This window comes from Barbus barbus, assembly GCF_936440315.1.
Source record: "Barbus barbus genome assembly, chromosome: 49".
Taxonomy (NCBI): Eukaryota; Metazoa; Chordata; class Actinopteri; order Cypriniformes; family Cyprinidae; genus Barbus; species Barbus barbus.
In genome coordinates, this window is record NC_136727.1 from 971,589 (window position 1) to 984,373 (window position 12,785).

The 12,785-nt window shown below is 38.6% G+C and overlaps 1 protein-coding gene across 1 annotated transcript; it reads left to right on the top strand.

The window, feature by feature from the left end:
• The first annotated feature begins 115 nt into the window (after positions 1 to 115).
• LOC306867143 (peroxisome proliferator-activated receptor delta-like) lies at positions 116 to 11,511 on the top strand. The gene is made up of 8 exons (XM_079412693.1): positions 116 to 242; positions 5,643 to 6,021; positions 6,120 to 6,259; positions 6,699 to 6,837; positions 6,915 to 7,117; positions 7,209 to 7,415; positions 8,488 to 8,731; positions 9,709 to 11,511. The coding sequence occupies exons 2-8, from the start codon at positions 5,667 to 5,669 to the stop codon at positions 9,954 to 9,956; spliced, it is 1,536 nt and encodes a 511-aa protein (XP_079268819.1). The 5' UTR covers positions 116 to 242; positions 5,643 to 5,666; the 3' UTR covers positions 9,957 to 11,511.
• The last annotated feature ends 1,274 nt before the right edge of the window (positions 11,512 to 12,785 follow it).

Genomic DNA, 12,785 nt, shown 5'->3' on the forward strand with positions numbered 1-12,785 from the left:
AATTTTTATAGTTTTTAATCAACCTATGAGTAAATATGATAGTAGTAATATGAAAAAGAAGGCTGATTGATTTGTGGTTCTTACAGGGTTAAATGAAATGAGGCGCTATGACGTCATACCGGAGCGGGGCCGTCGGGACTCCGGTGTGATGCAGCAGCAGCAGCGGAGCGAGTCCCGGTAAACATGAAGCGTTCCGCGGATCCGACCGGACACTAACAGAGGAAACCGGCGGGATCGTTCGCGTAAGTTCGTTTTCCGTTCGTTTCTTCACGCGGTCATATGATACTCAGATGGTTTATTTACCGACACCGTTAAGATTTAACGTTACGCTCATATAAAGTTTCAAAGAGAGTTTTGTGTCGACAGATTAAAGACACGTATAGATAGATAGATAGGTTTGTGTTGTTTGTAGGTGAAAGTTGCTCCTCTTGCATCATATATTACTGGCAGAGAGTGGGTTTCCAAACGGAACAAACACTCCGGTATAACGGGCTGTAACATCACCGGAGAACCGTTTAAAGTGTTCTCATTCAGCACAACTTCAACTTTATGCAAAAATACAAACATCCAGAAGCCGTCAAGGTCAGAGTCGCCAACAAATAACAAATAATATGTTGATGTGAACTTTGAGATGTTTGTGGTGGCACCCGTTCATCGACCCCGTTTAATACATCATCGGCTCTGTAGTGTGTGTCATCCCTTATGAAAATTAACCATGGCTTTACTATAGTAAAAGTGCAGTAACCATGAATTTTTTATTTTTTTTGGCACGTTGTATAACCACAGTTTTACTACAAAAACGAGCAAGAAAGTGGTTAATTTGTGATTACCATGGTTTTTAATTAGTAAAATGAAGTGGTGGGGGGGGGCTTCTCTTGTTTTTCCTCTGGTTTTTGATTTTAGGCAACAGCGTGTATCTTTCCGTCCTCAGCGGCAGGTTTGAGGGGGTTCCTTCCTTCCTGGCTGTATACATGCTCTCAGCTCTTTCCCAGTCTCTCGGTCTCACAGTCCTGGCGACCGTATAGAAGTATTTCAGATGCTGAAACGAACATGGTAACATTCGCAAATTTTAAAAGATTCATCTTCGAGCCGGGTGGCTTTATTGAATGATATTTTGAAATTTTCGTGGAGAAAACAAGTGAGAAAAATACTTCGCAAACTTGCGTTGTCTTGATTTAAAATCTTCGTTAAATCTTCGAAATCCCTAGAATCGGTCACATAGAGACCGTTTCTTCATGCTCGTCTGTCTGGAGACTGGTTAAATGTCAGCGCTTGTTTAACGCAAGAGTTTGCGAAAGTGACGATTCGTCGTGTGGCCAAAAGTTGGCAGTTCTGGATGAAAAAACAAATATAGAGAATATAAAGAGAAATTATAGAGAAATCGTTTTTTAGCGATAAACGTTTTGATGGACTGCGAGGATGATGGACTTTCGAAAAGTGTTTACTAGCAAAATCCGTAGCGTAGAACGTTTCTTTTTTGCGATTCTTGTTTCTATGGAAACTGCGAAAAGCGATGTAACGTCATTTGGCCATGAGTTGACAAAATAACATGTTCTGGACATAAGCATTTGTTGACCAATGAGAGTGTCAGTCAGTCAATTTTGGACATTAAAATAGTTTTCGTTATAGAGATTTTTAGTGATAAACATTTCCTGACCGATGCACCGCAGGCTGTGAGATTTAGTGATGATGATATTCAGAAGACACAAGACTAAAAAGTGATTTAAAAAAAAACAAAAATCGCCAAATTCGTAGCGTTGAAATTTCTTTCGCAATTCTTGCTCCCGTGAAAACAGCAAAATCGACGCTATGTTATGTGGCCAAAAGTTGACAAAATTATACAGTTCCAGGTTTTTGGAAATAAAGTGGATGCAAAAAACGCTCGTTATAGATCTTTTTTGCAATAATTCGCAAACCTTTCCTGACTGATGCACCACAAACAGGTTTACGATGACAAATATATTCGGTAGAAGCCACAAGAAAGTGTCATTTGAAAAAGAGTTTAATCACCTAATTAACTTAAACTTTTGTTGCAATTTTTGTTTCCATGGAAACGGCGACCTCTCCAAATTGGTCATTCTCCCTTGTGGTCCTGATGTACTTTGCAAAATCAAAGAACAAACTGGTGTGTCATCATTTTGAATAAAAAATGTTTTGGGAAACTAAAGCGAAATTTCCAGAAAAGTTCGGAAAGCATATATTGACATATTCATCCAAACGGCGCTCCCAGCAGCTCGGACGGCATCAGGATGTTTGTTAACAGTATACCGCTGCTCAGGTATTTCAAACTACTTTTTACGAAGAACAAAAAAGAACTTCGCCACGAGTAAATCCTCCAATCATAGAGGTCGCTGTTACCATGGAAACAATCATCTGCATTGTGAATGATGGAATCGAGTCTTCCCACATTTACTTATTACTAAATATATTTGAGTATTTTGTAATAAATTACAAATATAATCTATTTTGTATGTTTAATCAATGACGTATACGTAAATAGTTTCACTGATGTAATTCGCAATGCATCATGGGATTCTTTCCCATTAAAAAACGTAAGTGCAAAATACCTTTGTTTTTGTTAAGAGTTTTTAAATCCTTTTTAGTAAATTTTGTGAATAACTTTTTGTTGATGACGTTTTTGAATTTTGAAAGACTCCTCTTTGCGCTGTCAGTTTGACTACCAACACTTTAACAAAGGATATTTTTCAAAGCATATACTTCGCAAATTTGCATTCTTTACCGTGCTCTATTTGAGGCCTGGTCTTCCTGTAGTTCCATGTTATAAAGTTCCGGGTAGGTGAACCAGTTTATTGGCGTCTGTCGTATAAAAGCATCATATGAATGATGAGCAGCTAATGAATACTAACGAGTGCTAATTGGCTTAGAGATGGAGAGAACCGTCACCCAAAGTTACTCGTTAACTCGTTAACCTCACGACTGTAAGGAAGTGACATCAGTGCTGCTGTTGCCATGGAGACTTGCTTCCAGTCCCATGATCCCCTGCTTTTACAGGTCTGACCTGTGTTTGTATGAGAGGTCAAAGGTCAGCTGCCTTTTGGGGTCAAAAGGTCATTTGAGCGTTCAGCAAAGTCAGAATGGAATACTAGTGCACTGCATACTACAGGTACATAAAATTGCATCAGTTAGAAAGTTCTTACTATTTACTGCGGGAATAGTATGCTTAGTGGTGACCTTTGACCTCGCACAGAAAGGCCTGGTGCTGCCGTTTGTAAATTCTGCGGCAGATTAAACCTGCTAATCTGCTGTAGCGATGAAGGTCTTTAGGAGATCCGCAGTGTTTGAACACACTCATTGATCCGCACACTGACCCACATAATGCTCGGCTGACCAATCAGAGCGCAGGACCCCGCTGATGTTGTGTGATCGGACTGTTTGAAGGAGAACGTTGTGGTTTCAGGATGATCTGTGCTCTTGTTTATTTGTCTAAATGGACACACGACGTCTTTCGTTTCCAGGAAGCAGATAGTGACTGTAGACTAACCCTAAAGAAACTTAAGCTTAGTTTATTTAGTTTTGTTGTAAAGCAAATTATAATAACTATGAACTAACCTTTAAATAAAACTTTTGGAAATTTGTGGCTATTTATTATATTTATATAGTTGTGTTTTAAAGTAGCAAACATTTTTTCTAATGAATGCAGACTAAGCCTAAAATAAAACTTGTGCTTGTTTTGTTGTAAAGTACACTTTAGTGAATGTAGACTAAGCTTAAAAACCTGTGGCTATTATTTATTTAGTTGTTTTGTTTGAAAAGTGAATTATAATTACCAAAGAGAAACCCTAAAACAAAACTTGTGCTCATTTTATTTTATTGTTTTATATTATTACTTTAGTTTTGTACATTTTTGCTGTAAAATTAAAAATTAAAGCAAATTATAAAGAACACAGACTAACCCTAAAATAAAATTTGTGGTCGTTTTAATTTGTAAAAAAAGTGAATTATAATAATTATAGACTAAAATAAAACTTATGGAGATTTCATTTAATGAAATTCTTATTTTATCACATTAGTTTTGTTTTAAAGTGAGCTGTAAACATTTTTTATTGACTGAAGATTTATCCTAAAATAAAACTTTTTTGCCTATTATTTTATTTCTTTAGTTCATTTTCTCTTTTTGTGCACTCAGACACTTTGTTTCACACAATTTAACATGTTTTGAACCAAGTGATCATGAAGACACCTCATTGTATTTTTTGGATGTCCAAACATGTTCTCCAAACTGGTAGGACTCGAAAACAAAGTGTGTGATGTGTGTGTGTGTCACAGTTCAGTGTGAGAGAGTGTGAAGCTCCAGCGAGAGGCAGATCCTGCAGCCTGCAGCCGCTCCAGTGACAGGCCTCTCTGACCTCTGCTCCTCATTCACTGGGTGTTTCTGGGAAATGATACTGAGAAATACACTCACAGAGGTTTCATCTGTCCGTGTGTGTGTGTGTGTGTGTGTGTGTGTGTGTGTGTGTCAGTGTGTGTGTGTGTGTGTGTGTCAGTGTGTGTGTCAGAGGTCTAAAGACAGCAGTTTTTCTGTCAGTCTGGGAACGCTTGACTTTGCTTCGGTTTGGCCGCAGACGTCTCATGTCTCTACAGCTGGTGTGTGTTATTTCCCAGAATGCCGTGCGGCGGTTGGTCGGTCGGGGGTGGGCGTACCGCAGGGCTCCGGTGTCTTCTGAACAACGTACAGCTGTCAAATCAGTGTTGTGTTATCACAACTGTTCCTCGAATACACATATACACACACACACACACACACACACACACACATCAGACAAGACACTTTTAAGATGAGCCGTTATGAAACTAATGAAAAACTGATAATCATTTAATGTTAATATAAAAGTTTTTTATGCATATAATATTACAGTATTATGGACAATATAATATTCATGTGTGTATATATATATATATATATATATATATATTTATATTATGTATGTATGTGAGTATATATTGTCTATATATAGAGAGAGTGTGCGTAAAATAAACCAATTAAATAAAATCAATCAATTAAATCAATTTATTTTTATTAGCTTATGTTTTTATATTATTTATATAAATTAACTATAAATATTTATATTTTTTATTATTAGTTCTTTTAGTATTTTGAATAAAATGTTTATTTTCAAATGTTCTGCTTTTCGTATTAATTCTCTGTAAAACTTTAGGAATTTTGTTGCGCGTTTTGTCATTTTAATTAGTTTTTGTTGTTTTAAAATATTTATATTATATTTTTATTAATTATTATAGTAGTTTTAGTTATTTTTGAAATGTGCTTCGGAAACTAGATGGGAAAAGATACGTTTCTGATATTTAATTAAACATTTCTTTTATTTCAAGTAACAATTTTTCTCGATGGTTTTATTTTAAGTTAACTATAATAACCCTGCTTTATATATGAAGCATTTTTATAATATAAAGTATGTTTGTTTATTTGATTTAATTTAATATGTATTTTATTTCAAGTAACGAACATGTTTTTTTCCCGATGGTCTTACTTGTAGTTAACTATAATAACCCTGCTTTTATATAAGCTGTTCTATAATGTAATGAATGTTTGAATGAACACACAACATATAAAACAACATGTTTGTTTAGATAAAACGTGTCTGTAATGTATTTGCGTCTCTCAGGTGCTGTTATGATCGCCGCGGCTCATGAGCATCTTTGAGTTTCTGGAGATGGACGGAAGAGACCCGGCCATTCCGGCCTTGAGGAGCAGATTACCCAGAGATCCCAGCGTGGTGGACGGAGTCTGTATGGGGAACGAAGACTCCTCCCCCTGCAGTAACCAGGGGGAGGCGCCAGACGGCAAACACCTGGAGGACGTGCTGTGTGAGCTGGGAGCGGGGGAGGAGCTTAATCTGGAGCTGGACTTGAGGGTGGAGCCTGAGGACGGCATGGATCTGCAGGGGGAGGAGCTTACCTGGGAGACGAATCGGCAGGAGGTGAACGAACTGGAAGAGCAGAGCAACACGAGCCGCAGCACAGCCAGTCCTGAAACCTCCACAGGTGATTGGATGATAACGGATGATTAGTTTCGCACACTTGCGTGAAGTTACATTCGTTTAGAAGACATCTGAAGTGTTTGATTGTGCATTTGTGTGTAGATCTCTCCAAAGCTTCGTCTCTGTCGGAGCAGCTCCTGCAGGGCCGTGAGCAGGGGGCGGGGCTAAACATGGAGTGTCGCATCTGTGGCGACAGAGCGTCAGGATTTCACTACGGCGTTCATGCCTGTGAGGGCTGCAAGGTCAGAGGTCATGCTCACATATGACTTCATAAAATCTCTATAAAAAAAGAGTTTCTGTGTAAACAGTTCATACAAGTTTTTAAGTATCTTGTTGCATTTAATGCAAGGCATTAAACACAGATCAATCAGTAAATCGTTATTGCCTACATTGTAACATTTAAATAATTTAATGAAATGTGGTCATAACGTTTTGTTTGTGCAGTCATTCAAGTCAGATTAAACGCACGCAGAATGCACTTCTGTGTAAATCATTGTAAAATCTTTAATGAAAAACACAAGTTGAACTAATTTCTGTTTAAATAGTTCAAAAACATTCTTGAGTAAAGTGTTTTAATGCATTTAATGCAATTCAGTGAACAGATGCATAATGCATTTCTGTGTGAATGAATTGTAAAATGTTTTATGCATGAGTATATATCTATGTCTCTATTTCTCCCAGGGATTTTTCCGGAGGACCATTCGTATGAAGCTGGAATATGAGAAATGCGAGCGCAGCTGTAAGATTCAAAAGAAAAGTCGGAATAAATGTCAGTTTTGTCGTTTTCAAAAGTGCCTGATGCTCGGGATGTCCCATGACGGTGAGCAAAACAGACATTAGCGAACAATAAAACAAAGCTGACTTTCTAGCGTGTTGAATGAGATTCTGTGTTTGTAGCGATCCGATACGGACGGATGCCGGAGGTGGAGAAGCGTAAGCTAGTGGCGGGTCTGTTAGCGGGAGAAAAGAGCTCTCCGAACTCCAGCGGGTCAGATCTGAAATCTCTCGCCAAACGGGTCAACAACGCCTACCTGAAGAACCTGAACATGACCAAGAAGAAAGCTCGCAACATCCTGACGGGGAAGACCAACACAAGCCCGGTAACCTGCTCGAGACATGCCACAAGTAAAACAGCCCTGCAAATTAACACAGTTGTGAAAACGAAGCGTTTTGTCTCTGTGTGTCCTTCAGCCGTTTGTCATTCATGACATGGACTCGCTGTGGCAGGCAGAAAACGGGCTGGTCTGGAATCAGGTGATTAATGGAACTCCGCCCAATAAGGAGATTGGCGTGCACGTGTTCTACCGCTGTCAATGCACGACCGTGGAAACCGTACGAGAACTCACAGAGTTCTCCAAAAGCATCCCGGGATTCGTCGACCTTTTCTTAAATGACCAGGTAACGCAGTCAGGGGGGTGTTTTATCTCTGTTATGTTGCATAAAAAGTACAAGATTTTCAACTATGTAAAAAAAAAACTAAACTGCAGTAAAACAAATCCAAGCTCAGTTAAACTAAACAAAGTCTAATTCACTGAATTGAAACTGAATGCAGATGTCTGCTTCATTCGTAAATTCATTATTCATTATCGGTTAAATTGAAAAAACAGAACAAATTTTTGTGTAGATCAATCATGAGGTCAAGTGAAAAATGTTGCATTCAATTTGTTTCATGAAAATTGCAAACAAATTTCATTGAATTTGTTTGTAAAGTGATTCAAGTCAAATTGTCGCATTTAATGCAATACGTTAAACACACAGAATTCGAAATGCATGCTGTATCCCACAACGTTAATGGATTGTAAAATATTTCTTGTGTTGTTGCAAGAATTTCCCAAAAATATGAGCATTTCTTTGTAAAATGTTCTTGAGTAAATTGTTACATTTAATGCAACGCATGATATCACGTGTATGTAGACAAAACTATTCTCATGTAAAATGAACCATTTGAACCATTGATTTAGTTTATTGAAATGTTTTGATTAGAATTGTTTGTGAAGTCAGGTTGTTGCATTTAATATAATTCATTAAAATGCATCTCTGTGTAAATCGATTGAATTTGAGTCGCAAAACATAATCAGAATGAATTTCTGTGTAAAAAATTCATAAAACAGTTCTTAAGTAAATTGTTGCATTTAATGCAAGATGAATCACAAGTATAATGCATTTATGTGTAGATCAATCCTAAAATAATCGAGTGTTAATTGTAACATTTCAATTTGTTTAATGGACAGGACAACTTTTTGTGAAATCATTTGTAAAGTCATTATTGCATAAACTGCGTTGCATTTAATGCCGGCAAAACACATTCTAGCATATGAATTTGTCTCATTAAACACAAGAATATCTTTTATTCTAAATAGTTCAGAAAACGTCAGTAATTTTTTTTTTTTTTGTGAAACCACACGTGACAGTTTACGCAAGAATGCTCTACACTAAAATCCACTTAACTAGCTCCCCTCTGCTCCTGCAGGTGACGCTGCTGAAATACGGGGTCCACGAGGCGATCTTCGCCATGCTGCCGTCACTCATGAATAAAGACGGGCTGCTGGTGGCGAATGGGCGGGGCTTCGTGACGAGAGAGTTCCTGCGCAGTCTGCGCAAACCCTTCAGCGAGATCATGGAGCCAAAGTTTGAGTTCGCAGTGAAGTTTAACGCTCTCGAGCTGGACGACAGCGACCTCGCACTCTTCGTAGCCACCATTATCCTGTGTGGAGGTGAGTGTTTCCGTTTCCTCTAGTGGTTAAAGATGAAACTGCAGCAAGACTGTAATAGAGTTAACTTTAGGGATGGGCGATATCTTATCGTTTGCGATATACCAGGAAAAATTGTCCCCGTGATAAGAATTAGTCTTCCCGCGGTAATAACTATAAAGTCTAGTTGTTGACATATTTCTGTGTGCGACTGGAAGGCGGAGTTTATCGCTAAAGGAGGAGCTCCTTCTACGATCTGGAGCTGGTTTGTTCAGGGCTGTACAGTGCACAAAAAATCAGTCTATGTGATGAATAAATGTAGTACAGTAGCACAGTGTATGAGTCTGTTTACAAACGTGTTGTCCAACAAATATATCATTTATTGACATGCTTTTTCTCCAAATTAACTTCATAACATCAGTCGAGTGTTTGAAATAACTTCTTTTTGTGATCAGATGTGGTTTCATATTACAGAATAACAGTATTATACAATGATAAAGGCTATGCCGATTATAAATACAATTTATCCTTATAAAAAAATGCTCAAGATTGCTTGAAGAACACAGACCATAGCTATATTTTGTGCAATCGTATGTTTATAGTCTTCCAAGTTTCATCAGTTACAATTTCTCTATCTCGGTTGTGCATTTTATTCAGCGATAACTGGATACTTTGTCCATATTAGGGATTTCCTGGAGCGTCCTCAGTGCTATTACTTCTGTGATGCATGTGTTTTTCTGCGCTAGAGCGCCCTCCGGCTTCCAGTATGAGTTAAACAGTCCTTGCATCACGTGTGAACTCAGTAATGCTCACAACACCATATTATGGGTAAAAATAGGAAAGATAATACTTTTCTCTAAAGAAACAGGATTCCCTGAATCATCGTCATTTATATAGTTATTGCAATAAATACCAGAAAGTATCGTGATTTATTTTTAAGCCCATATCGCCCATCCCTAGTTTACATACATAATTGCACAAATTTGTTTGCTTGCATGTAGATCGTCCAGGTCTCATGAACGTCCACCAGGTGGAGGAGATCCAGGACAACATCCTCCAGGCCCTCAACCAGCACCTGCAGCTCAATCATCCCGACGCTAGTTTCATCTTTCCCAAACTTCTGCAGAAGCTGGCAGACCTGCGACAGCTGGTGACGGAGAACGCGCAGCTGGTGCAGAAGATCAAGAAGACGGAGTCCGAGACGTCGCTGCACCCGCTGCTGCAGGAGATCTACAGGGACATGTACTGAGTCGAACCATTCCAGGCACGCTGACCAATCACTGTGACCTTCAGAGTTGTTATTTTTGTAAAACTTAACTCTAAACCGGACTGGGTCAGGTTGTGCGGGTCAAAGAGACGTCAGTGAAACGCAATATTGCGCCATCAAACACAACAATATTCGCCTCGAATTTCCGCCGTCTTCAAATCACAGCAGTGCATTCCTATTCATAATGGGGACGAAAATGTCTTTGCCAACGCAGTGTGATGAAAACTCGTTGACCAATAAGACACTTGCGAAATACTGCAGCGCTACCGCGACTAAAGCTATTTCGCCATCAAACTTTTTGAAGTTAATACCAAAGGTTGCTGCAATTGGTAAAATTTGTTTTGTTTTCTGCATTTTCATTTGTTTGGGTCATTCGAAAGCTAATAACGTTAAGCTTTACAGGTATGCATTTTCGTTATGTTGCTGATAAGGCCAAAAACACACTACGTAAGTATGCTAACGCAACAAACGAATGCGTTGTCCCATTTAAACGTATGCTTTTTTGTGTTCATGTGGCGGGAATGAACCTCAGCACTGAAGGGGGTCGTAGAATTCCCTTCAAAAGACTGTTATTAAACAAGGTGTTATTTTTCTTCCAGCTACATATAAACACGTCAACAGTTTAACTAACCTGCTCTGCAAGGTTCTTCTCCGTCTTGGTAGTAGTCGCGCTGACTGTAATGCTAATGGTCACTATAGCGCCCCTTGTGGCGGCATTGAGAATGCAACAAGCTCTTGCATTGTTTTCATTGTGAATCGAATCGTTATGAAACGCATTTCATAATAAAAAGACACATGAAACTTTTACTAATCCTAAATGCTTCCAGACATTAAAACTAAATCTTATTAAACTTATATATAAAAAAAACAATGCTTAAACCAGCCTATGATGGTTTGCTGGTCTTACCTGTTTTAAGCTGGTCTTATCTAGTCTCTCAGCCTCACCTGCCCAAAACCTCTTTAAAATCAGCTACGAGACTGGCTAAGACCAGATTAGGCTAGTTTTTCTAACAGGGACCTTCCTCAATCACTATTGCAACACCTGAACAACTGGCAGAAAGTCATTACAACTTGCAAACCTCGAACTTTCCATTTTTTTTTTAATTGTGTTTCTTTCTGTTTGCGTTTCTGAGAAATGTTACTGTGATCACATTTATATCAGAGCTTAGATCAGTGATTGAATATCTGACTCCAGAGTTTATATTAATGTTATTTAATAACGCTTTATTAGTTAGTTTCCTGAAACGGTCCCCAATCGAGCATATCATTATATAAATCTGTTCCTATATATCGGCTGTGACCTGTTTCCCATGGTTGTGCTGCTAACTGGATCCTGTAGACATGACATGCTGTGAATCTGTGCGTTTTGAGCGGAGACGAGTGCCGATGAATTGCGTTCATGTCTTCCTGTGACAGTTTTCTGGTAATGTGAATGAGGGGCACTGCAGGATAAATGACCGCTGATGTTTTCTACAGGCTTTTGTAAAACACCTGAAGAACATCTGAATAAAACTACAGGGTAAAACCTCACTAATGCATCTTCTGGGTTGATTCATAAACATGTTTGTGTAGTGCAAACCAAACCAACATCTTTTATGTTAGAGAGGGGTCACTGGATTATTTTTGAGGTAAGTGGGTGTTTTAGAGGGTGTGAGGGTGTTTTTGGGTGTCATCTGGCTGTGTTGGAGAGATTTTTTTTATTTTGTATTTATTTATTTATTTTAACAAGCAAATAGGCCGAAGTGGTCGTAGGTCTTAAAGTTTACCCTCTTAAGAAATTATTTAAAAAAAGAAACAATACTCTAAATAAAAACCTAAAAGCGGCCGTAGGTGGTGACAAATCCCTGTCTTAATGAGTCATTCAGTCATTCATCGATTCGTTCAAACGAACAGGCCTTTATCTGGGAATGGGGTGTTTTATAGGATTGGTCAGGTGATTTTGATGTCATTGGGTGTTTTAGTGTAAATGAGGTGTAATCTTTTAGGGTCAATTATGTTTTTGAGAGCTGGTGGGTGTTTTTAGGGTCAGAGAGCAATTTGAGAGTGACAAGAGTTTTATTGGGTGTTTATGGAGGGTCGCTGGGCGTTTTAGGGGATCATTGGGGTGTTTTTCAGGGTCATTAAGTATCTGTGTGTGATGGAACTATGCTTGGGTGTTTTAGGGGATCATTGGGGTGTTTTTCAGGGCCATTAAGTATCTGTGTGTGATGGAACTATGCTTGGGTGTTTTAGGGGATTATTGGGGTTGTTTTGGGGGTTCTGTAATTATTAGGGAGTAATCTGGGTTTTTTGAGTTTCTGGACATTTTTTGAGGGTCACAGGGTGTTCTAGGAAATCATTGGGGTGTTTTTGAGGGACAGTAAGGATCAGGGAGCAATCAGGGTATGTTGGAACTTTGCTTGGGTGTTTTAGGGGATCACTGTGGTTGTTTGTAGGGTTATATAATTATTAGGTAATTTGGGTGTTTTGAGTTTCTGGACTTTTCTGAGGGTCACAGGGTGTTCTAGGAAATCATTGGGGTGTTTTTGAGGGAAATTAAGTATTTAGAGAGTACTGTGTGGTTTTGGGAGTTTAAGAAGGTGTTGCTAAAGGTCATTTGATGTTTTAGGGTATTTAATTGGGTGTTTCACAGTTTAGTTTAGTTGTTTTTTTGGGGGGTCACTGGGTGTTTTAAGGTATCATTGGGGTGTTTTTGAGGGTCAAATATTTAGGAAGTTATCTGGGTGTTTATGGGTTTCTGGGCATTTTGGGGGTCACTGGGTGTTTTAGGGCTTCATTGGGGTGTTTTTGAAGTTCAATAACTATTGAGGG